We start from the raw sequence: 24,741 nt of genomic DNA on the forward strand, positions 1-24,741 counted from the left end.
CCGAGGCGGGTGGATCACTCGAGGTCAGGAGTTCGAGACCAGCCTGAGCAAGAGCAAGACCCCTGTCTCTACTAAAAATAGAAAGAAAGAAATTATCTGGCCAACTAAAAATATATATAGAAAAAATTAGCCGGGCATGGTGGCGCATGTCTGTAGTCCCAGCTACTCGGGAGGCTGAGGCAGAAGGATCGCTTAAGCCCAGGAGTTTGAGGTTGCTGTGAGCTAGGCTGACGCCATGGCACTCACTCTAGCCCGGGCAACAGAGCGAGACTCTGTCTCAAAAAAAAAAAAACCAAAACAAGACAACTTTACGTGCTGGTAAGGACAGCTGCCAAGATACATCACATGGACAACAGAAAGTACGGAGCAGTGTCTACAGGATACTGCCATATGGTTAAAAAAAGATTCCCACATGTGGACTCAGGAAAGACATAAAATCAAGGGTGGGAGTGTACTATGTGCACATATTACCTATTTGAAAGATGTATGCTGTGTTATTTTCCACTGTTTTATTAGTAAATCTGTCACCTAGCTCATGAGTCAATCTGAGTGTCACAGCTAGATCAACAGTAGTCTTTTCCAAATTCTGTTAGAGAACTGTTTCATAGGTAAATTAAAAAAAAAAAAAAGACAAACTTTTGGAATATAGCTCATTTTAAGATTGGGACTTCTTGGCTAGGAGCAGTGGCACATGCCTACAGTCCCAGCTACTTAGGAGGCTGAGGCGGGAGGATCACATGAGCCCAGCCTGGGCAACACAGTGAGATCCTGACTCAAAAAAAAAATTAGGGCTTCTCGTACTTGATGGTTGGTTCTCTTAAGCACATTCTGCCTTTAACACAGATCACAAAAACATAGGTACAGCAAAGCGTTATGTCCTGCCAAATACTGTCAAAATTCAAAGGAGCAGTTCCCCGTTTCCCATTCACAGGGGCCAGCCCAGTGCCCCCCTCTTTTCATGTGCTCTCTGCTGGGGAGGTGACCGCTGTTAGAAGCAGGGCCTTGCTCCCCCTGCTGGTCACGGAGGATTCTGGCTCGGCCCTCTGAGGGACCAGTGAAAGGAAACCAAGAGACCCAGAGATGTGTGCAGGGGATGGAGCTTTGGCTAGAGTTGCAAGTGTTTTTCAAGGTGCTCTGAAGAGAAGGCAGATTTTAGCCACAGCATGTGAGAAACAAGGAATAGGTGATTTTTTAAAAAGGTATAACTGTGGTTTATGTTTATTTTTCATGGTGTCTGAGGAATAAGAACTTGAGTTACAATTAAAAAAAAAAAAAGGCCCGGCGTGGTGGCTCACGCCTGTAATTCTAGCTCTCTGGGAGGCTGAGGTGGGTGGATCGCTCAAGGTCAGGAGTTCGAGACCAGCCTGAGCAAGAGCAAGACCCTGTCTCTACTAAAAAATAGAAAGAAATTAGCTGGACAACTAAAAATATATATAGAAAAAATTAGCCAGGCATGGTGGCGCATGCCTGTAGTCCCAGCTACTCGGGAGGCTGAGGCAGGAGGATTGCTTAAGCCCAGGAGTTTGAGGTTGCTGTGAGCTAGGCTGGTGCCACGGCACTCACTCTAGCCTCTTTGACAGCATGAGACTCTGTCTCAATAAAAAAAAAAAGAGGCTTTAGAGTTGGCTGCCTGGGTTCCAGTCCTGGCTCTACCATTCCTAGCTGTGTGAGGCCAGGCCAGGCACATAACCTCTGTCTGCTTCAGTTTCTTCATTCTTAAAACACTGATACAGGATGAATGTCCCTTAGGTGAAATGCTTGGGACCATAAGTGTTCTGGAATTTGAATTTTTTTGGCTTTTTTTCATGTTTGCATTATACTTACCAATTAAGCATACCAAATCCAAAAATCTGAAATTTGAAATGTTCCAACATGCATTTCTTTGAGCATCATGTCAGTGCTCAAAAAGCTTCAGATCCTGTAGCATTTCAGGTTTTGAATTTTCAAAATTGGGTTGCTCAACCTGTAATATTAGCACCCTTCTCTTAAGGCTGTGAGGATTAAACGAGATGTAATAAGCATTCAAGAACTCTGCCAGACACATAATAAGAGCTCGATAAACATGAGCCATTACTGTAATTTAGAACCCAAAGTTCTCAACTTCTATAGTGGAAATAAATGCCCACAATATCGATACTAATCTTATTTGACAAATAGGCAACATACTGTAGGGACGGTTTTTTGTGCAGGGCCAGGCGGAGGGAAGATAATTTATTTAGCAATTGCTTAGTGCCATATTTTGAGTTAACATACCTCTAGAAAGGGATATATTGTCTTTCCCATAATTAGATACCACTTGGGGTGACTGTTCAAAGAAATCCATGCAACTAGACCCTATAATTCTTTACCTACTGTTAATTAGTCTCTTGGGAAAAATCATTAGAAGTGTAATAAAAATTCTGATAATACATTATTAGTAAAGCATATTCTGAAAGGCACCCACTTCCAAACAATTCTGCTTCACTGGGTAAGAGCTGCAGCCACACTGAGCTCCAGCCGGGCCCCCTCCAGAAGCCTCTCCTCCAGTCGTTCAGAAAATAGTGCTGCAGCATCATCTACTGAGGTGGGTTTCTCCATGTTTCAAATTATGCAAACATCTATTTTTAAAGTTTTCAGATAAGCCATTACGTGTTGAAATCCAGTGTACTTTGTGCTTTCAGTCTTCCTTGTTTCATTTTTGCAAATCCTGGTATTGGTGTGGGTGATGTCCGGGCCTTTCCCAGTTTATCAAGTTGATCAAGTCCCTGTTGCTCTGGGCCTGGTCTTCAACCCTGCGTCAAGTCGAGCACTTGCACATCCCTCTCCCTGCACCCCATGTGGTCTGCGGAACGGGAGGCAATGGGTGTTTTGTTCTTTCTGTTCTTTATTTAAGGATAGTGTTTAAAAAGACAGGAGTTGACTACAAAACTTGGCTTACTGGTATAAAAATCTATTACCTCAAAACCATAGGCAATCGACATCGGTGAGGGTGGCTGGTGTCCACGATACACCAGCCACTGAGTACTGGCGCTCTCCAACATGAAGACCTTCGAGAACTCAAATCGAGTCCCCTTATTACTGTGCACCAAACCTCTCAATGGCTCCCCACTGCCTTCAGGATAAAATCCCAGCTCCTTAGCTGAGGTTCAAGGCCTCTGTGGCTTACTGTGCACCTCCTTGACCCCAGTCTTTCTCCCTTGACCAAGCCCTACTCCTTCACCACAGCCCTGGCTTGCAATTCCCTAAATGCTTCCTCCCAGCCACGCACAGCTCACCTGTCCCTCCTCTGCTCATGCCTGTGTGGAGCTGCAGCTCTGCGTGTCGGCCTCCACTGCTGCACTGCAACCCTTGTTACTCTGCCTGTTTCTCCTACTGCCCAGACCACCCTCTGCCCAAAGGAAAGGACTCTGCCCAGTTCATTTTCTAATACTGGTGTTTAGCCCAGGGTCCAGCAAATAGAAGTGAAGAACTCGATAAATATTTATTCAGTTAAGAAAAAGTTCCATCTGGGAAATATCCAGGAGTCCTCAAGGTGACCCCAAACCATGCCACCCCCAAGTGCCAGCTCTGCCCCAGAGACAGGGGCGTATGTTGAATGTGAGTGTCGGGAAGCCACCTTTCGTTTCTAGGACCAAAGAACGTGATCTTTTCTCTAAAGCAGCTCAAACTGTAAACCAGCCAGAAATCATATTTCCCAATTTACTGTGCCTTTGAGGGAAGGCATGAGGTAAGTCACAGAGTCCCTAGTAAGGTAAGCATTTGGCTGCACCAGTCTGAACATTTGCACCTGACTTTTGAGACACACACACAAACTTGAATCTTTTTTCCCAGCAGTGGATTTTTCTGTTCTTTTTCTTTTCTCATAGCTACAAAAAGGGGCTCCCTCTCTCCAGTTCTGTGCACAGATCAATGTAATCAAAGCTCATTTAAAACAACTGAAAATAAAGCAAGTCAACACTAGGGGGCACCCTCACCACAGGGATGGCTCAGATCACATTCTGAGGAAGGCAAAGGGTTGAAAATGAAAACCTCCTTCCCTTGGCATCCTAAGGATTTCAAAAAACTTCAAAAGAGAAGAAAAAAAAAAAAAACTGCCTGGAAACTACAAACACTATTCATTAGTCAAGAGGGTGAAAGTCCCAGTTAACAAGAAAGACTGGGCTGCATCTGAGTTGGTAAAAAGTGGGTTTCCTGACGCCTTTCTGTCGGAAGCACTTCCACCCCTGCAGCAGTCTGGGCACACAACACAGAGAATTAGAACCTGCTGGGAACACCCAGTGCACTTGCCTTTCAACTCTGCCAACAAAAATCAACAGAAGAGTCAAATGCATCTTGGTTAAATCTCCTTCTTTCAAAACCCAGAGGTTTTTTTTCTTCCTCTTCTTAACTCTCAGTAGGAAGTGATCTCCAAGACACACAAACAGAACGGAAACCCCCAGCTTTAAAAGAATCTTGCCATAGAATGAGACTTCTCCAAATGACTCATCTTTTTAAACCCCAAACCCTCAGCACTTGTCAGCTCTCACCATATGTGGAAACACACTGGGGTTACGAGAATGATTCAAAGAAACATAGACACCGTAAAACTGAAGAGTCAATCACTCAGCACCAACGAAGCCCTCGGACCACGTGTGGGGGACAGGCATCGTGGAAGGAACATCATTGCACGCCAGCAGACACTGCGCACCACGTTTAACCGAGGTTTGGCATCAGTGGTTCTAACCGGGCCTACCTTCAAGGTCTTCACAGCTACTGTCAGGCTGTACTTCTTCCACACGCCCTCGTACACCTCCCCGTACTGGCCCCCGCCCAGCTTGTGCTTCATGGTGATGTCTGTGCGCTCCATCTCCCATTTGTCGTAGTTGGGGGACACGCCGTAGACAGTGGGCTTGTTGCGCTTGGGGGCTGGATAATGGAGAGTGGTGATGAGCCCATCGGCCACAGTTGAATGATGATGAACCAACTCAGCCAGAGTGTTGAAGCGGCTCTCTGAGGAGACGTAGAGCTGAGGGAAACAGGGAACACTGATGAGGCCACAAAGCAGACGCAATTTCAAACGACTCAAATAAACCAGTTTGAGCCTCAATTTTGTGCATAGGAAAATCAGATAAACAGCTGTCCACACAGGACTGTTTAGAAAATCACTTTTATTGTCTTTTGCTACACATGCTACAGTTTACCTGCCAAAGCAGAAAGACACAGTAAAAGGCCTCAGGGCCTTTGCACCTGCCACTGCTCCCTCTGCCTGAAATCCTCCAGCCCCTAATCTTCACATGCCCAGTTATCTCTCACCATTCCCAGGCCAGTTTAAACGTCTGTGGAGTTGTCCCTGACTACACAATGTAAACTTGCCACCCATCGCAGGTCGTATCACCTGTCTTCTGCGCACTGGACTTGACCATCAGCTGACAATTTCTTGTTTATTTGCTTCATTACTGTCTGTCCCTACTTAACAGCATGTAAGCTTCATGAGGGCAGAGCCCTAAGCTGTCTTTTGTTATCCTGTACCCCCAACGTTGAGAACAGGAAATGAGTACAGAATGGATACTCAATAAATAGTTGTTGATTGGGAAAGAAAATAATTTATATAATTTATAACTAAAAATGAATAAGCATAGAACGAAAAGTGATCAGAAGACGAACATCACTACACACAGTGTCAATCTCCTTTGCATTCCTACCCCTCACTTTGGCCTGAGTAGGAAGCATCACTGGCCATGACGTGCAAATCCCAGTGTTCTGCCCAGGTGGGATGCCCCTCTCTACACTCTCTAGGAACAGAGCAGGGGCTCCGAGGGCCCCCCAAGGAGATCGCACAGCCTTTTCCAACATGGGGAAGTAAATACAAGGAATTTAAGGCACAAGAGCATTTGAGTCCCTGTTTGAAATCTGCAGCGGGCGAGGACCTGTGCAGCGAACACATCCATGCAGAGGTCTCGTCTGGACAACTAAGACGGAGAGGAAGGGAAGGAGCAGGGTGGCACAAAGCAACAATGTGGGGGGGGTGGCGGCCACAGTTTGTCTTTGTCTTTGTGTTTGTTTCACTGGTGTGGAGAGAGAATGCTTCCTTACCAAAAACAATTCTACATTAAAATCTACACAGAACATCTGGGCTCCAGGCACATAACTGAATCTACTGGCTTGCTGTGGAAAGAATATTTAAAATCACGACCATTCAGCAGACTTGCCCAAACTGCAAAGACGTGGGGAGGAGGAACACAGATTTGGGACAGTGGTGATGCCTAGGGTGAGAGGGAGAAAACAGAACAGGCCTGAGCTTCAGCTATAGCTGTAAGACCTTATTACTTAAAAAAAGAAAAGGGAAGAAAAAGCCTGAAATACACATGGCGGGGCCAAGGTCCCTGGCTGTTGGTTATGTCAGGTACCATTACTTTAAGAAAATATTTTGGAAAGAAGGAAAAAACAAAATACAAAGTTGATCTCATCTATAACCTTCAAGAGGGTAAACAGGATTTATTAACAAGGAAATTTTTCTCTTTTTTTCCTTTGCTTTTTGCTTTGGGAGATGGCACAAGTAAATTTCTAAGACTCAGGCAAGCCAATGGCAAACTTTGGGTTTATAATCTTTTGGTCATAATTTTACTAAAATGAAATTCTGAGAAACTCAACACCTCAGCTGTGGGGAACTTGCTCCTCACGTGACGACTGTGGCCCGGGGACACTGGCTTATCCCTCTGCAAGACAGTGCCTCTGATTTGGGAGACTTTTCAGGTTGAGGAGGTCTCCACTTTTTATACTTCAGAGTGCCCAAAAAAACCTCTAGTGAACTGCTCTAGGGGCATGCTATGAGTCACACTCAGACCCATGAATGTGCACACAAGAATGTGGGGTGGGGGACAGAATCGGCATTGCTGAGGCCTGCTGTTAGCTTAATACCCACACAGTCACGTCCACTGCACTGTCCTCGGCTTAGTCACAGATACAAGTGCCACTCACAGAGAAAACCGAGGAGAACAAGAGGATGGCTCCTAATCCCTGCCCCCACTGCACAAGTCTGTCAGCTTGTCCAGTCTCTTCAGTGCATGCAGGCTGCAAGTGCTCCAACCCCTCTGCTCTCAGGTTGGCTCGGCTGATGGGGTTTTCCCTACCAAGGAGTGTAGAGAATCAGGAAAGGCCATTCCAAGAAGACATTCCTGGAACCAGAGCACCCTCCCACCTTGGAAATCACTGGCATAGTGTGGGGCAAAAGAGCCTGTGTGGTTTGCTGGGCTCTGGGGCAGGGGACCTGGGAGCAAGGCTCATTATCTATTTCTCCCATCAGAGTCGGCCTGAAAGGAGCACCCCTCAACCAGAAGGCCAAGTTCCTTCAATCCCGCACAGAATGCTAATGGCTCCCCTAAGCCCTGGTTTATGCAGAATTTGTTCTTGGCCTCATGTGATTCCCTCACAGGCTACTCCATTAGAGATTTCAGAGTTACAGGAGGTTTCACTGAATGGGCAAACTTTATCCTCTTCACTAATTAAATTTAAGACCCTGTGACTTAGTTCATCTTCAACATAAAACTTACATACCAACACTGACGAAATATTAAACCATCTCTCTCAAATGCAGTGTGTGTTGGATTCACAGCCATCTTCCCCATGTCTCCCTAACAGTCAGGTCTGGTGGCTTCCTTCTGATTAGTTCTAGTTTTTGAGCAACATTTTGCTGGTGTAACCATCAGGAATTCGTGGCATGCCGAGGGAAGAAAGTAAAGTTAGCTTCCTGAATGGCATGTCATTAAGCTATGTGCCTGGTTCCATAAACATTCAGGGTGCTCAGCCAGGACTGTTGCCTCTTCTAATTATCCATGATCCTGAAAGACAGGATTTGTCAAAGAAACTCCCAGAAACAGCTTTCCTCCTGGCAGCCATACTCACAGGCTTAACAGATCTTAAACTTGTGCAACCTTTGGCTGCCTCAGACCCTGGTGACCCACTTTGGACACTGTTTACAGGCTGCTCCCCGAGAGCTGCTCACATACCAGCAGGAAGGCAGAAGCCCAGCGGTACACAGGCACGTTCCAAGAGTCCTCCCCAGGGGCAGGTGAGCTGTGTGTAGCAATCTTTTAACCAGGAGGCCTGCACCTGCTGAGCCACTGTCAGGGTGGGTAAACCTTAAAAATCTAAGAGGCTCCAAGTGGTCCCTTCCTGCCACTCTGCTAAACCTTAAGCCCAAATTCCACTCTTGTCACCCTGAAACTGTCACTTCAGCGGACCATGAAAATAAATGTCAACTGGGCATATCTTTCAAGAAAAGGAAAGACTCTATCAAGGGCTAGCTATAAGGAACTGAAGAACATGACAGTGGCATCCCACAGAAGTAAATGAGGTGTAGATACAAATGTTCAGAACTAACAATGACTTAGGCAGAGGGTGGTGAAGGAAAATCAGTCTTTAATTCTGCTATGTCGAGAGGATTACAAACTTTGGCAAAGTATCAGAAGAATGACAAGCAAACCCCTGAGTATCTGAAGATTTTTACGACTGTCGACATCCTAGGAAACAGCCATGGCTCAGTCTTTTGAGAGTCCAACTCAAAACTCTCAGAGTCGCCAGGCCCGGGTTGGCCTGACTGGCCACACCTGCGACTGAAAAGCACAGAACACAGGGAAGGGCAAGTAGGAGCCAAGGGGGTGGAGGCACAGAGAGATCCTGGGGCCTTATGGAAGAATCTTCTAAATTCAGTTGTTTTCTGAAGATTAACTAATTTAAAAATAAGAATTATATTTATTCAACTTCAGCCTGTCCCTCCTACTAATCTTAAATTTTCCCCTTCGAAACCCAAAAAGGATTGCATCAAAGTTCTGCTATGTGAGAAGCATTTTCAACGCCAAGCCGTACTGTCTCACACAGGCTGTAGTATCTCCCCACTCTAACACTACTCACTCATCCCAGACACATCCCCCTCCAGCATGGCCCTCATGGAAAGCACCCTCTGCAGAATTCTGTGGGCTGCGAAGTCTCTAGGTGCTCAGACAGTTGATGGAAGAGTCTTTGCCAAGGAGGGAGGGAGGAGGCCTAGGAAAGTCTTAAGAGTTGCCCAGTAGTGGATACTGGCTGATCAAATCAATTCCCTATGCTCTGCCTGGAATGAAATGAACCCACCTGGCACATATCAGCTTTTACACAGAGGGGTCAGCTTCCTCTTCGGATAAATCTAAAATTCTGCAAATCATGTATCCCATATACAGGCCTTTCTTTCCCTTTTGAACAGTATTTTAGACCAACCCCTAGCTAATGAGTTGTCAAACTAGATCATGCCTGCCTGCATCTGTTCCAAGGCTGCTGATTAAACAACTCTAGGGAAAAGAAACCATTATCCTGTTCAGTAGAAATCTCAAGTGATTATCTTGGTACAGCATGACTTGCCTTGGATAAACAGCACAGATGGGAAGCAAGCTGTCCACTCCAGAAAATCACCTCCCATGGGCAGTGCACAGTGGTGTTCTGATTCACTAGAAAGGTACTCTGGTGGTCTGAAGGCTCTTTGAAAGGGCCCACCTCCCTGGAGTATAGCCCACAGAATGGAAAGGCCTAACTCCACATCTGGGATAAGAACAAAGACTCCAAAAGCAAGCTAAGGCCCATCTCTAGTCACACATAGACAAGAGGCTCTGCTATCTGTCATACAAACCACTGTGCTGGTACTAAAGACATATGCAATGATGGAAAGCATCAGATATTGGCAGAAGAACTTTAGCCAGAAGACTCTGAGACATGTAAAGAAAACAACATTTGAAAAGAAGTGCATGTATGTTCATATGGCACAAATGAATGTGTGAGGACAGCCAGGAAAATGGTGAAAAGATAAGACGGGCACGGTGGTGCAGGCCTGCAGTCCCAGCTACTCAGGAGGCTGAGACGTGAGCATCGCTTGAGCCCAGGAGTTTGAGTCCAGCCTGGGCAACATAGTGTGACTCTGTCTCTAAAAAGAAAGAAAAAAAAAGGTAAAGACGAGACTAGGCCTACGAGATATTAAAACATAGTATAAAGCTACAGCAATCAAAAGTTTGGTATTGGCATGTGGCTAGACCAAGGAAGAGAACAGAGATCTGTAGGCCTAAATACATATATAAACTTGATATATTTCTAATATGTAGGAAAAAAGATGAATTTAATAAATGGCATAAGGATGACTCAAAATATGATACATGCATATTGAACATGAGATGTCATTCTTTACCAATCAGAGTGACGAAGACATTTTTTACAAGTCTAATAATAAACTGTTGATGAGGGTGAGGGGAAACAGGCAGAACAAATCTGTATAATTTCTATATGGGGTGATTTGGCAATATCTACATGAATTTTCAAAGCATATAACCTTCAATAGGTTCTAGCAACTTAATCTGCATATACTTACACTGCACACAAATACTGTGCGGTGTATTTTCAAACTGCTGGTCACGATCCGCTAGTGGGTCTATGAAATAAATTTAGTAAATTACAACCAAAATTCATAAAATATCAGAGTGCCTTACATGCAGTAATGGTAAACAAGGTTTCATGAAACTTCTGTTACTAGTCTGAGTACTGGGATGTGATATAAATGTGTTTTTCTTACAATGGGCACGGATTTAAAAAGAGGTTTGAGGCAGGGCACTCACACCCGTAATTCCAGCACTCTGCGAGGCTGAGGCAGGAGGATCGTTTGAGGTCAGGAGTTCAACACCAGCCTGGGCAATAGCGAAACCCTATCTCTACAAAAAATAAAAAAAATTAGCTAGGCATGGTAATACATGCCTATAGTCCTAACTACTCCGGAGGCTGAGGCAGGAGGATTGCTTGAGCTCAGGAATTTGAGGCTGCAGTGAGCTATGATGACGCCACTGCACTCCAGCCTGGGCAACAGAGTGTGTGTGTGTGTGGGGGGGGGGCGCATTTGAAAGTCATCTCCTATCAGCATTATTTATAATAACAAAAGATTGGAAACCTAAAAGACCAGCAGGGGACTGTTTACATAAATAATGGTCCCCCTGTGCTACACAGTCACTGATAAGAATGTGGCAGCTCCAAATGTTGCCATAAAACAATCTTGAAAATATATTATATGAGAAAAGCAAGATGCAAAACAGTGTGGAGTATGCATTATTTGTATCTTTTTAAACATAAACCCATACACACCAGGTAACTGCAAGAAACTGGTAAGAGCGGTTGCCTCTGGGCAGGAGAACTGAATCAGGAGACAGATCATCTTTCACTGTTAATTCATTTTAGTCTATTGATTTTTTTAACCCTGTAAGTGCAGTACATATTACAAAAAATACACACACCATCTGGACCACCCAGACAATCCACTTATCTCCCCTCTCCCTCGCCAGTCTGGTGTGGCAGAGTGTAGGACAGTGGACCCAAGCCTAGTTCCCATGAGTGACTCACTCTGCAATCCTGGGCAAGAAACTTCATCCCTCTCAGCTTCTCTTTCTTTAATGCAAAAAATGCAGATTACAGCGGGACCTGCCCAGAGGGTTTAGGTGAGGTTACAGGAGATGATGATGGCAAGATGCCCCAGCATACAGTAGGAACTCAGTAAAGGTTAATTCCTCCCTTCCCTTCATGGAGTCTTAAGGACCATTTATACCAAGACCACAAAACTATATATGCCAACTCCTTTACAACAACACTATAATTTGGGCTTGGAAATCTGTAGGTATAAGTGATCCCACTTGTTTTTAAAAACTATGTATATATTTACAATATGTATTTTATATATTAATATATACTATTATGTATGTACACACATATCCATAAATGTGATTTTATCTATAGGAAGAAGACCATATTACCAGACTTATTTGGCGAGTGGTCTTTTAAAATACTTATCCATTGCTTGAATTTTTCTCACTGAGGATGAATTACTATCATTACAAGAGATTTTTTAAAAGAAAAAGTCTTATTGTAAGAAGTATGTCTAAAACCCAACAGATATTTTCCCTATTTTAAGAAACTGCTGGCCACGCATGGTATCTCATGCCCATAATCCTAGCACCCTGGGAGGCCGAGGTGGGAGGATCGCTTGAGGTCAGAAGTTCAAGACCAGCCTCAGCAAGAGCAAGACTCTGTCTCTACTAAAAAGAGAAAAAAATTAGCCAGGCAACTAAAAATATTAAAAAAAAAAAAAATCAGCTGGGCATGTTGGCACATGCCTGCTGTAGTCCCAGCTACTTGGGAGGCTGAGGCAGGAGGGCTGCTTGAGCCCAGGAGTTTGAGGTTGCTGTGAGCTAAGCTGACGCCACAGCACTCTAGCCCGGGCAACAGAGCAAGACTCTGTCTCAAAAAAAAAAAAAAAAAAAGAAACTGCTAACAACAAAATACCAGCAGGACAGTGAGAGAATCATACCAGGCCCAGGGACTTGAAACATTAAGTGACTGATCCTCAGTAAAGGGTCTTCATAAGGCTAATGGAATGATTCTCGCCGTTTACTTGAAAGACCCCTTAAACATCTTCTTGGTTGAGCTTGTTTCAATAATAACTTATCACCCCAACAGTAGAACCTCTGGGTAGGACTAACTACCACCACCCTGTCTCGGTCCCATCAGCTCCCCTGACAAACGACCCTTGCCCAGGTTCCCTACCTTGCCATCAGAAGCAGTGTTGATCCGGTAGTGATACACCCTCCCTTCATATCTCAGCGAGATGGACCTCTGGCCAGGACTGCTCTCGCTCTCCCGCACCAAGAAGCTGCCATTGATCCCACTGCTCAGCAGATACTCAGCGGCATTGCGGGACACAGGCCCGTGGTACCAGGAGTGCTTCTCCAGACTGTTGACTGGCGTGATGTAGTTGCTTGGGACCCAGCCCTGGCCATTTTTGGTTTGGGCTTCGCACCATTCCCCATTGTGATTGTAGCCTAAAACACGGAGCTTTTCACCTTAGGAAAGAACCAAATCAGGCAAATTAGCTTTAAAAACCAGCTTTGTTCTTTTTCATTCATTCTTGTATGATTACTAAAAATCTGCAAATTCCTAAATACTGACTTCATTTTAAAAAGTCCACATAAACACATGCATTTATAAGAGTATAAGAACACGTTTATATATATGAAACTTCCTGTTTGTACTTAATAAACAGGTAAGTTATATAGCCCCAGTTTGCATAAATCTATCATGTTTGCTCAAGTGCTCTGTTCCTAATATAAGGAAACTTTGGGCGGGATAATGCTTTATTTAGGGGAAAAATGTTTTTTCAGTATTTGGACCAGCTATCCTTTTCAGAATAAAAAAATAGAGCAAGTTCTGTTTTTGCTAAAGACTACCGTTCAACAATTCTCTTTAAGGAGAGGTGACTGCCTTAGAAAGATGCTGTCATTGTTTTGGATGTCTGCATTTCAATCTTTATAAAGCTGCTATTTCACAAGCAGAGGGGGCAGCAAGTCAAGCCACAATTCCCCGATTTGTCTCCTGAAATCACCACTTGCTGCCTGCAGTCCTTTTACCTTTAGTTATGCTTAGAGTGTTGTCCCCACTGGCCACAAAGTCATACAGTGCAACGAAAAGGTTGGGGTCATTTTCACTGGGCCCAGCAAGAAGGTTTTCCTTGGAGTTCCAACGAGCAGCTTCACTCAGACCTTGGGGCTCAAAGTCAGATGCTACTGGCCTCTGAAGGGCTTCTGGAAGAGAAAGAGGGGAACAGGAAAAAAAAAAAAAAAACAGGAAGAAGAAGAATTAGAAGAAAAACTTAGTTTTACTTTCCGGAGCAAAAAAGTCTGTGTTTCTAACATTTTATGCTCCTAATTTATTTCATTTCTTAATATCTGTAAATACTATTAATAAGAAAGATGGTTTAAAAAAACAAAAACTCTTCCTTAACCAAATCTTGTGAAAAACACCAAGTATTTTCATTCCAAGGAGGTAATTACTGTTCCCAAATAGTTTGAGCTTTTAAAATTCATTAATTTAACATGAATTTAGTCAGAAAGGGAAACAATCCACCATCCTATGTCTTTGTCTTTGTTTAAGATATAGAGCAAAAGTTGCTTGCTTTAAAACATTTTTATGTTTCAAAGTTCATATATGCACATAACTTTAAATCACAAATAGTACAGAGGGGCTTAAAATGAAAGGCAAACATTTGCTATACCAGTCTTCTGTAGCCCCAGAGGCAACAGCTGTTTTTATGGTGATCACCTCCACCTCTCTAAAATATCAGCTCCATCACCACAGCCCCCGACCCCATCACTCCCAGGTGCCATCCCCTACTGGTGCCTACCTATTCTCAGTGACAGACTTACACCTTTACTGTCTGTTCTCCCAGCCAGAGACAGCAGCTCTCAAGGACTTACTGCACAAGATAAGGATATTAACGTCTCACTCTTCCTTCCAGCTTCCCCCGCCATGCCCACTCTAAAATGTGGTCTTCTTTAGTTTTTTGTTTTTAAACAGAGTCTTGCTCTGTCACTCCCAGCTAGAGCACAGTGGCGTGATCATAGCTCACTTCAACCTCAAACTCCTGGGCTCGGCAGGGCACAGCGGCTCATATCCATAAAACCTAGCACTCTGGGAGGCCAAGGCAGGAGGATCACTTGAGCTCAGGAATTCGAGACCAGCCTGAGCAACAGTGAGACCCCATCTCTTCTAAAAATAGAAAAAATTACCCAGGCATGGTGACGCGTGCCTGTAGTTACAGCTACTCAGGAGGCTGAGGCAGGAGGATTTTTTTTTTTTTTTGAGACAGAGTCTTCCTCTGTTGCCCAGGCTAGAGACGCTTGGCGTCAGCCTAGCTCACAGCAACCTCAAACTTCTGGGCTCAAGCAATCCTCCTGCCTCAGCCTCCCAGAGTGCTAGGATTACAGGTGCTTGGCTGTTCTTGACAGTTTTTAAATCGCCTTGTGAAAATTACTAACAGTTTCTACTCTAATAATAAAGTCTTCCATGTTTTGTCTATAAGAGACTCAAAGTTGGAAACCAATCAACAGCTCTTATATTAGAAAATCTGCGAATATTGTTCACTACAGGGCCAAATAGTTTATTATTTTTTCCTGAAGTTTCTTTATTTCTTCCTCTTTTTCTTGAACTATGCTCAAACTCTAGAATTTTTTTATTATGATAATGACAGTACACAGAAGGTTTCTTCCAAACCAGCAAATCCACTCAAGTAGATCTTACAGTTGAGGAACATTATGGAGTGAAATCTGAAATACTCACTTATGGAACTACAATAAGAAATCAAACTTAAGGGAAAAAAGGGGGGATGGAATTCTAGTGTGAAAATAATAAAAGGAGCTACCAAGGCTTGAGCCAAAACACAAATGGTAACAAAATAGTATGTTTTAGTTTTCCCCTTCAATGGATTTAGAGGATCCTCAAATGTCTTTTCCTGGACAATCATATCCCTCTCAGTGATGAGCCTGATTCTGCATTTACTTCAAAAAATCCCCACTGCATGCACTTGTATGTTTATTGCAGAATAATTCACAACTGCAAAGATATGTAATCAGCCTAAGGGCCCATGAATTGATAAGTGGATTAAGAAAATGTGATGTACACGTACATATACCATGGAGCACATTCAATAAGAATGAAATAACGTCCTTTGCAGCAACTTGGATGAAACTGGAGGCCATTATCCTAAGTCAGGGGTCCCCAACCTATGGTGAGTTGTATAATTATTATTTCATTATATATTACAATGTATAATAATAATAAAGTATACAATAAATGTACTTGAATCATCCCAAAACCAACCCCCCGCCCCAGTCCATGGAAAAGTTGTATTCCATGAAAACAGTCTCTGGTGCCAAAAAGGTTGGGGACCACTGTTCTAAGTGAAGTAACTCAGGAACATAAAAATAAATGCCACATGTTCTCACAAGTGAGAGCTAAACTATGGCTACACAAGGGCACACAGACAGGTGTGACGGACATTGGAGGCTCACCAGGGGGAGCCTGGGGTGGCGGAGGGATGAAAAATTACCTATGGGGTACAATGTACACTACTGGGGTGATGGGTACACCCAAAGCCCACACTCCACCACTACACAATATGTACATGTCACAGAATTCAACCTGTACCCCCTAAATCTACTTAAAACACTGGAGACACCTAAGACACCTCAGGGACAAGGCTAAACTTCCAGAAATATAACTAGAGAATTTTCAGAAATGGACATTCTCTAAAAGATCTCTTTGGAATAAACCAAAAGAACATAAATAATAAAAGTCTGTCAATTCTAGCTTTTGTACTACTAACTGAAGTAAACCTTCAGGAATTGTTTTCCTAAAAGAGTACATCCCAAATGATGTTATTACAAACACTTGGTAATTTCATTTTATGAATTGTGAGGGCAAAGATAATTTCAAAGAAGAGGGTCTTATAACACTGCCATCTTCTAGAATGTGAAAGAAACTTGGTAATGTGTTAGGGTCCCCTGTTCTCTATTTATTTACCCTGGCTCTAAAAGTACACCTAGAGCCAGAGATTGATCAGTTAAAAAAGCTGGTTAAAGCAGGGAATTGTTTTTTATTAAAATATGCGATTCTCCACTCCCACCTAGTGCATGTTCGTTTGCTAGGGCCAAGGACTGTCCTTTAGAGTGTTGAGTATACGAGCGTGATGTTGTCTTCTGTAAGTCCTACCCATAATGCATCACCTCACTTCTCGCTTCCATTTCCTGCAGGTGGAGAGAGGACTTAGAGCCATTCACTAAGCATTCCCACTACAGAATCTTTCTAGATTTCTACAGTCCACTCTGAGCATTTACAGTTGGCCTTACACCTAATTCTACGGCAATTTTTAAAAGCTGCCTTCCTCTATAAGTCTTTCTAAAGCATTCATCTTAATTTTCACAGAAACAATTCTCTTTTCACATTTGTATTTCACGGGCTTCACATTAACCAAGTAATTACAACAACAGATATATCTGAAATAAACAGGCGTAGAAACAAACACAGCTGGCTCCTGGCTGACAGGAGCAGGGAGTGGCAGCAGACAGAGGCGGGGTGGCTGCCCTATCCTGTGTGCACGGGGACTAGGGAGGCATGTTTTATAAAGAAGTGGACCATGCTGGGCAATTTAGCAAGGCAGTTAAGTAGAAGCCAGTCAAGAGCTTCTATTGTCAAGTGCTTCTATTGCCATTATATTAAGTAAAACTGTCAGGTAAAGGATTCTTAACATAAAAGGATTTTTATGTATCAGCAAGAAAAAGATAAATCCCTCTGGAAAAAATTGATAAAAACCATGAATAAGCAATTCACAGAAAATTAAAATTACCATTAAACATGGAAAATGTGTGAACCCTTTTTAATAATTAAAGAAATGCAATGGCCGGGCACAGTGGTTTACACCTATAATCCTAGCACTTTGGGAGGCAGAGGTAGGAAGATCACTTGAGCCCAGACTGGGAAACATAGCAAGACTCTGTCTTTACAAAAAACATTTTTAAAAAAGTAGCCAGGTGTGGTGGTGCCTGCCTGTAGTCCCAGCTGCTCAGGAGGCTGAGGCAGAAAGACTGCTTGAGCCCAGGAATCTGAAGCTATGGTAAGCTATGACAATGCCACTGCGCTCTAGCCTGAGTGACAGAGCAAGATCCTGTCTCAAAAAAAACAAAAAACAAAAAACAAAAAGAACGCAAATTCTTGGTCAAATTCTCAGATACATTTTATTTTATTTTACTGACACTGATAGCCAGTGTGGGTAAGACTTCAATGAAATGGGCACTCTCATACAGTGTTCATAGTAGATACAAAAATTGCTGTAACATTTTAGAAGGGCAACTGGAATGTGTACCAAGAGCCTTTAAAGAATTTTATAATCTTTGATTTACCTCTAGGAATTTATCCTAAGAGATCCACACAATGATTTGTATACACTGATTTTAAATAACAGCACAGAAAGGAAAAGTACAAAATATCTATCAGTACAAGATAAGTGAGTTTATGCTCCATCTACAAAACAGAATATATTCAAAAAGTCACTCAAAATGTTTTTGGAAAAAATACTTAATGGGTTGGGAATATACTTATAATAATATATTAAATGTTTATATTATAATCCAGTATATACAGCATGATCTCAATTTTGTAAAAATTAAAAAAAGACAGCAGGAACTTCACCAAAATATGAATAGTAGTGAACTCAGGGTGGTGGGACTACGAGCATTTCCTTTATACTTTTATATATTACTGCATATTTCTCACAGTGAATGTAGATTATTTTTATTATCGGAAAACAACTACAGTAGCCGAGCTTGGTGGCTCACGCCTGTAGTTCCAGCTACTCCGGAGGCTGAGGGGGGAAGACTACTTGAGGCCAAGAGTTTGAGACCAGCCTGGATGATACATTGAAACCTCATCTCAAAAAAAAAAAAAAAAAAAGAACACAACACAACAAAACAAAGAAAGGAACTACAAAAGTTGAAAAAATTATCAAGAATAGAAGCCAACTAATACTTATATAATTGTTAATTTAACATGGAAAAAGTACGCTGGGGAAGGGGGGAATCTCAAGTGGTCCTGAAAAGGTACTTGTGTGTTTCCTTCTAGTGTTTCAACATTGAGGCTGTGAGCACACAACTTTGGCAGACCAGGCCCACACAGGAAATTAAACCAAAGTCATGAATACAGAAATGCTTTTCTTCTCAAATGCCATTTGACCTCTTCTATCAAACATTCTGCAACATCTGGATTTGATCAAAGTTACATAATCAGGGAAGTGGCCTGGAAAACACCTGGAATAAGCAGAATGCAGATACCCGCCCAGAGGTGACTATGAACTTCAAGTGTGGGTTAAAGTGGGACTGTCCCTAACATGTAGACAGATGCTGGGAACTTCATGCAAGAGGATGAGGCCTTCGTTAGGAAGGAAAGGGCCTCCCACTGCTTCTGAGCTCAACAGGACGTCAGGCAGTCCAAGGCAGCCTCTGATTCTCCTCTCTAGTGCTTGCTCTATTCCACAAATTAATGGCCAAAGCCCAAAGGGAAGTATTGCTCATGCATGCCTCTGGAACGAGACACTGAAATGCAGCCACAGTCCAACACCAAAACCTTCCAGTCAATTCCCAATCCAGGCTGATGTCAAAATTGACTCACAGTGAACAAATGCCAAGTTACTTGCTTCATTTCATAGTGAACTATGCTCGTCAACTTTAAAAATGATCACAGCTTACAAGGCCAAAGTTGCAGAATGTAGTTAAATCTTTCTTGCTTAACAGGAACTTTCTGCCAGCCCCACTGTCAGGAAGTTTAGACCCCTAAAGAAGCCTAAAGGCTTCATTCAAAAAAGATGTCCCAAATACTCCCCTCTCCTGTTCTTCCAGCAGATCTTTTGGCTGTTGTTAAGTCTTGGGGAATAAATTTTAGCATCTGCTATTCTTAAAATTTTTTAGTGCGCATTTTCGGCAGCATCCTTTCTGAGTCATATTTTAAATATATTTAAGATTTGGATCTTCAGAAGTACCTTTCACCCCATTTAAAACCCTTTTGTTATTTCGCCATGATTTAACAAAAAGGTCTCCACCCACCAAATAAACTCAGGAAAAGTCATTAATTAGCCAGTCGAGCACCAAGAATGGTCATATCTAAAAATGCCTCCACACCACTAAAAAGCTATGACGCTGGCTATAAGAGTATATCAAATTGTTCGGAAATTCAGTGAGAACCAGGCCACAAAATTCGCTGGATCTATGCATGATTAACTTGTTTGGAAAGTATTCTAAGAAATGGTTTGGGTCTTTAAAGTACAATTTAAAGATTGTTTTACATACAAACAATCGTCTCTCAACGTTGTGAGTCACTGATCAAAAGATTCTCTGATACCGTGTATCTGGTCTAGACTTCCAGGGGCTGCTGCTGCTGAACCAGACACTAGTAAACAGTAAGGGAAGTAGGACGCTCACACACTGCAGTGGCCGGCTACTTCATAGTCCCCAAAGAGGAGCCTTCATCTCCAGGAAAAACATCCTGGGAAGCTTCCCACCTTCCTGTTGGCACTTGTGCCCAAGGTCACTTGTGCACAGTTCCCTCTAGAGCGCAGAGAAGCCAGCTGCACAGCACTCATTACTGTCCACACTGTGGGCTCTCCGGAAGAATGTCTCAGAGACATTTCAGTGTGGGGAGGGGCAAGAGGGCAGGGATGTGTCAGACGTGACAAACATTCCCCTTAACTTTTGCTCACATTCAATTATGAAACCCTTGTTGCTTTATTCTTATTTCCTTTGTGGGTACTTCATTATTGTCCTCCAGTTCAAGGAATCTCTGTAATTTAAAAATCTATAAAACAGATCCCTCTAAAAAGAGGGACGGCCTCGTGTTTTATTTCATACTCTGTTCCAACTGATGAGATCATGCTCAGACTGTTCTCAAGTCAGTTTATAACAGTCTCATACAACTTTTCATAATATGAGCTTAGAGGAAAAGTATTACTTCCCACAATTTGAACTTGATGAAAGTCATCTACTTCTACATGGTCCTTTATTTTGTAATTTACACCTTCACACAGAGTAGTTAAAATTATTTTTTTAAAAAAACACGGCCTTCCCATTATGTTCACACGCTGAACAAAATTTCTCAGTACCCTAAAACACTGTGTCCACAGATGGGGAATAAGGACAGGGCAGGGTGGTGATGATGCAAAGATTATCATGCACCTCTGGTCCTTGTGGGAGAAACACAACTAACGAAAACCTGCACACACTCAAGTCTAATAGAAGACAAGTGCTGTTCCATGGATGAATTTATAAATTAAAGAACACAGACACTGAGGGCCAGGAGTTCTGATGGGGTGAGCTCACTCGGGTGAGAAGGGGCTGGACCCTGAACAAGACAATGTACTGCAAGAGAAGAAGGATTAACCAGGAATCCAAGGCCAGCCTGCCACACCAAGGCCACCAAGGCCAGGCTCTATACCTATGCTATGCCATGGACGCCTCTGGTGGCAAGTAAGTGATGCCTAGGGGCTCCTGCTCAGAATGAAGTTTGTAAATGCATAAAATAAAATACAGAGGACTGCAAAAGAAAACAATCATACTAAAACAGGTGTTAAAAAGCCAGTCATGGTGTCTCAAATCTATAATCCCTGCACTTTTGGAGGCCGAGACAGGAGGATCGCTTGAGGCTAGGAGTTCGAGACCAGCCTGGGCAACACAGTGAGACCCCATCTCTAAATTTTTTTAAAAAAAATAGCCAGGTCTGGTAGCTCATGCCTGTAGTTCTAGCTAGTTAGGAGGCTGGGGTGGGAGGATCGTTTGGCAGTTCAAGGCTGCATTTAGCTGTGATTGCACCACTGCACTCCAGCCTGGGTGACAGAGCAAGACCTGTTGCAAAAAAAAAATTTTCTTTTAAAAAGAAATAGTCATGAAAATATTTTTAAAAATTAATTTGTGATACAGTACTTATTAATGCATAAAATATGTATTTATTAACACATTAACAAGATCTAATGGTAACTACTGTCATTTCAAAGTAGTGATGAGTATAAATAATAATCATAGCTGTTACGTGATATGAAAATCTCTGATTTCTACTGGACAGTCACAAATACTGCTAATATTACTGTGGTTTGTTACCTATATTCTTAAAAAGTGAAATGCCAAATTTTAGTTAGAGCAGTAACCTCAGGGCTAACCTGGCCCTTGGAGTCTAGGACATGGAGCGCCTGAATTCTATCCCAGACTCCAAGGGCCAGGTTAGCAACTCCTCCTGCACTAAGGAATTAGTTCAGTAAAACCCCAGTAATCTGATAGGGAGAAGAGCCCAAAAGAAGGCTGGTATAAATTAGTGATAAATCTAAATTATACAATTTTCTTTTAAAATAGGCCGGGCGAGGTAGCTCACGCCTGTAATCCTAGCACTCTGGGAGGCCAAGGTGGGCAGATTGTTTGAGCTCAGGAGTTCCGAGACCAGTCTGAGCAAGAGCAAGACCCTGTCTCTACTAAAAATAGAAAGAAATTAGCTGGACAACTAAAAATATATAGAAAAATTAGCTGGGCATGGGTGGCGCATGCCTGTAGTCCCAGCTACTCGGGAGACTGAGGCAGTAAGATTGCTTGAGCCCAGGAGTTTGAGGTTGCTGTGAGCTAGGCTGACGCCACGGCACTCTAGCTCGGGTAACAGAGTGAGACTCTGTCTCAAAAAATAAAATAAAATAAAATAAAATAAAATAAAATAAAATAAAATAAAATAAAATAAAATAAAATAAAATAAAAGCAGTTGTACTACTTTCCACTTATAGGCATTATGGGCAGTAGATTAAACAGGTTTCTAGAGAAACCTCCTTTAAAAAATAAAGTTATTTAAATTAGGAAAGGTTTAAATATTTCCCCTGGAATCTTTTTATATTACAATGTTCTAAGCCAGTCAATTTTAAATTCTGTCCCTATCAACAGTCCAAATATTAACCTTTCTGAAGATACACGTTCCCCATGCCCCTCTCAACCAAAAAGGGGAAAAAAAAAACGGAATTTTGTATCACCTTCTAATAATCTATTGTCAAAAAGTTTCCAATTACTAGAAGCAGAGTAACAAAGACCCTCATAAGTAGGCACACCACCATCTCCAAAACCACGCACCAGCACTCATGCCTGTGCCAGGACTGGAGCTGGGAATCGGCCTCAGTCCGTTCACACCCCACATCTTGGCACTGCTCCTCCTAAATCGCTCATCGTTCCTGTCCTCTCCATGCCCCACCACACCCTTGGCTGGGTTCCCCACTTTGACCATTCCACCTCCACTCCCTACTATCAGAACCATCTTTCTAGAATGCCCAGCTAACCAGGTCACTCTCCTGCTTATAATCCCCTGGAGATGGCTGTCGGCCAAGGGGGAGAGGTAAGCACAGGCTTGGGAGGCAGCCTGCCTGTCGATGGTCAGTTACCACTGACCAGCAGTGTCACCTGGGCAATGTTGGGAACATCATATGCCTTGAGGGGTAGTTGGCAGTTTGCAGCTAACATGGGACACACTGCTACTGAGCACACATGGGCCCTCAAAAATTGGTTGGGGTTGTCATTCCTGCCACCACTGCAGGAAAAGTCTGAGCTCCTGACGCAGGCACGTGAAGCCCTTCAAGGTCTAGGCTGGAAGCTTCTGCCCCATTCCCCTTTCCATTCCTGCCTCCCCAGACTTGGTGCAGTTCCCCTGACGCCCCTCCTTGCTGGCTCTCCTGACTGCACCTTGACAAGTGCCATTTACTCTCCCTGCCATGCCCTTCCCAGCTACTCCTCTCCTCCTGGCCTCCCCACCTCTAGGAAACCTCCTCCCCACCACCTCACTCCCACCTGATTACTTCTCCTTCATCCCATTTGGGTACTTGTTATCTGTTTCTATTACCACCCTACATCCATCACACAGTAAGGATTCTGTTCCCATGCCCCTTACAGTACAATAGGTGTGGGCTGGGTGGGGGGGACGGGTAGGTCTTGTTCAAATCTTAGCACCACCACGTGTTGAAGATGTTCATTTCTGAGTCTGTTTCTTGACTGCATAATATGGCCACAATGGCATCAGCCTAGCTGGACTGTCAGGAAGAACTTCTGCATGAATGCCTGCCCGGGACATTGCACTACAGGGCCACTATTCCTTCCCTTATTGTTGTCACCACAATAACGTAAACTCCTTTGGGGCAGAGACCAAGTCTTCTTATCTCAGAGTCCTCAGCACCTGCTCAGTGCAATGCAGCACACACAGCACTGATCGGGGAGCACCTGCACGTGCTTGTCTTTAGCGGCAAGGTAAAATACTAAGTCATAACTGAAAAAGTGCAGCTTAATAATCTGTTAACCCTTGATAAGAACAGCAACAATGACAGACAGTAAGGATGAAAAACAAATGCAACCTTCCTTTATAAAGGCCTGGGGAATGCAATGATTTGTTCTGAATGAAATATAAACCAAGGCTAAGGTCCTAAAACAAGGTGAAACTAAAAATTTCTCTGTGCTTTCAAAAGAAACAGGATTTGTTACAGACTCCTAACAGGGAGACAGCATGGTAAGATCCCCAATGCCTCCACGAAAGGTTCCAGGAATCCCTACACTGGCCGCAGATCCAAACTGTACACAGTGAGCCTGCGAGCCACACCAGCATTTTTATTGTCACAGGCCATTTACAACAGCCTGAAAAGCCTCCCCTTCTGCTGCCAGCCACGGGTGATTTAAACACACTCATTTCACACTGCTTCTTCATCAATGTGCCTTCATGGACTCCTGAGTCAGTTCAGATCAGAGTCTCTGAACTAAATGGGCTACCCAATGGCAAGCAATTTCCCCAGACTGTCTTGTTAGCCATTAGGATTTTTACTGCTAATCTGGTAAAGTGAACATGACCTCCCCCCCCATATATCAAAATGGTATTTTGGCTCCAAAGGCAATGCCCAATTCTATTCATGGCCTGCCTTTAAATATAATTTGAAGGTATTCAATGTGCAATGCTTATTAGCTAAATTTGAGGACTGGTAAGATAGATCAGGATAAGGCCTCTGTAGAGAATTTAAGCACGATGAGGTTAAAGTTTATACAACTTTATGTGACAGAATAATAGCTAATACTGATCCTTTACTGAGTGCCAGCACTTTATCTGCACTGAATCCCTATAACCCTATTAGGAAGACTCTAGGGCATTCGGGAGGCAAGGAAATGGAAGCAGAGACAGGTTACGGGTCGGTCTCCCCTCTAGTTATCCATCTATCAGCTGCCTGCCCATCAATCTGTCTGCGTCTCTCTCACTCACAGTCTCTTGCACTATCCCCAACCCCAGCTTGCTCTTTCTCCTCCTCTGGATGTCTTTCTCTGCCTCCTCCTTGCCCCTCTACTTCTCTCCCTCCTCTCTTCC

General features: G+C 43.2%; 1 protein-coding gene across 3 annotated transcripts in view; it reads right to left on the reverse strand.

Annotated features, from left to right (window-relative positions):
* The window catches only part of ABL1 (ABL proto-oncogene 1, non-receptor tyrosine kinase), a 124,262-nt gene that overhangs the window by 17,141 nt on the left and 82,380 nt on the right, over nt 1–24,741 (reverse strand). For 2 of the 3 annotated variants that reach the window (XM_045563733.1, XM_045563734.1), the window contains exons 2-4: nt 13,419–13,592; nt 12,559–12,854; nt 4,712–4,984 (exon numbers count right to left, since the gene is read on the reverse strand). In XM_045563733.1, coding sequence (XP_045419689.1) covers nt 4,712–4,984; nt 12,559–12,854; nt 13,419–13,592 — 743 coding nt within the window. The remainder of the gene's footprint in view (nt 1–4,711; nt 4,985–12,558; nt 12,855–13,418; nt 13,593–24,741) is intronic. The other variant, XM_045563735.1, reaches the window with a different exon arrangement.

This window comes from Lemur catta, chromosome 10 (genome assembly GCF_020740605.2).
Source record: "Lemur catta isolate mLemCat1 chromosome 10, mLemCat1.pri, whole genome shotgun sequence".
In the NCBI taxonomy this organism is placed as follows: Eukaryota; Metazoa; Chordata; class Mammalia; order Primates; family Lemuridae; genus Lemur; species Lemur catta.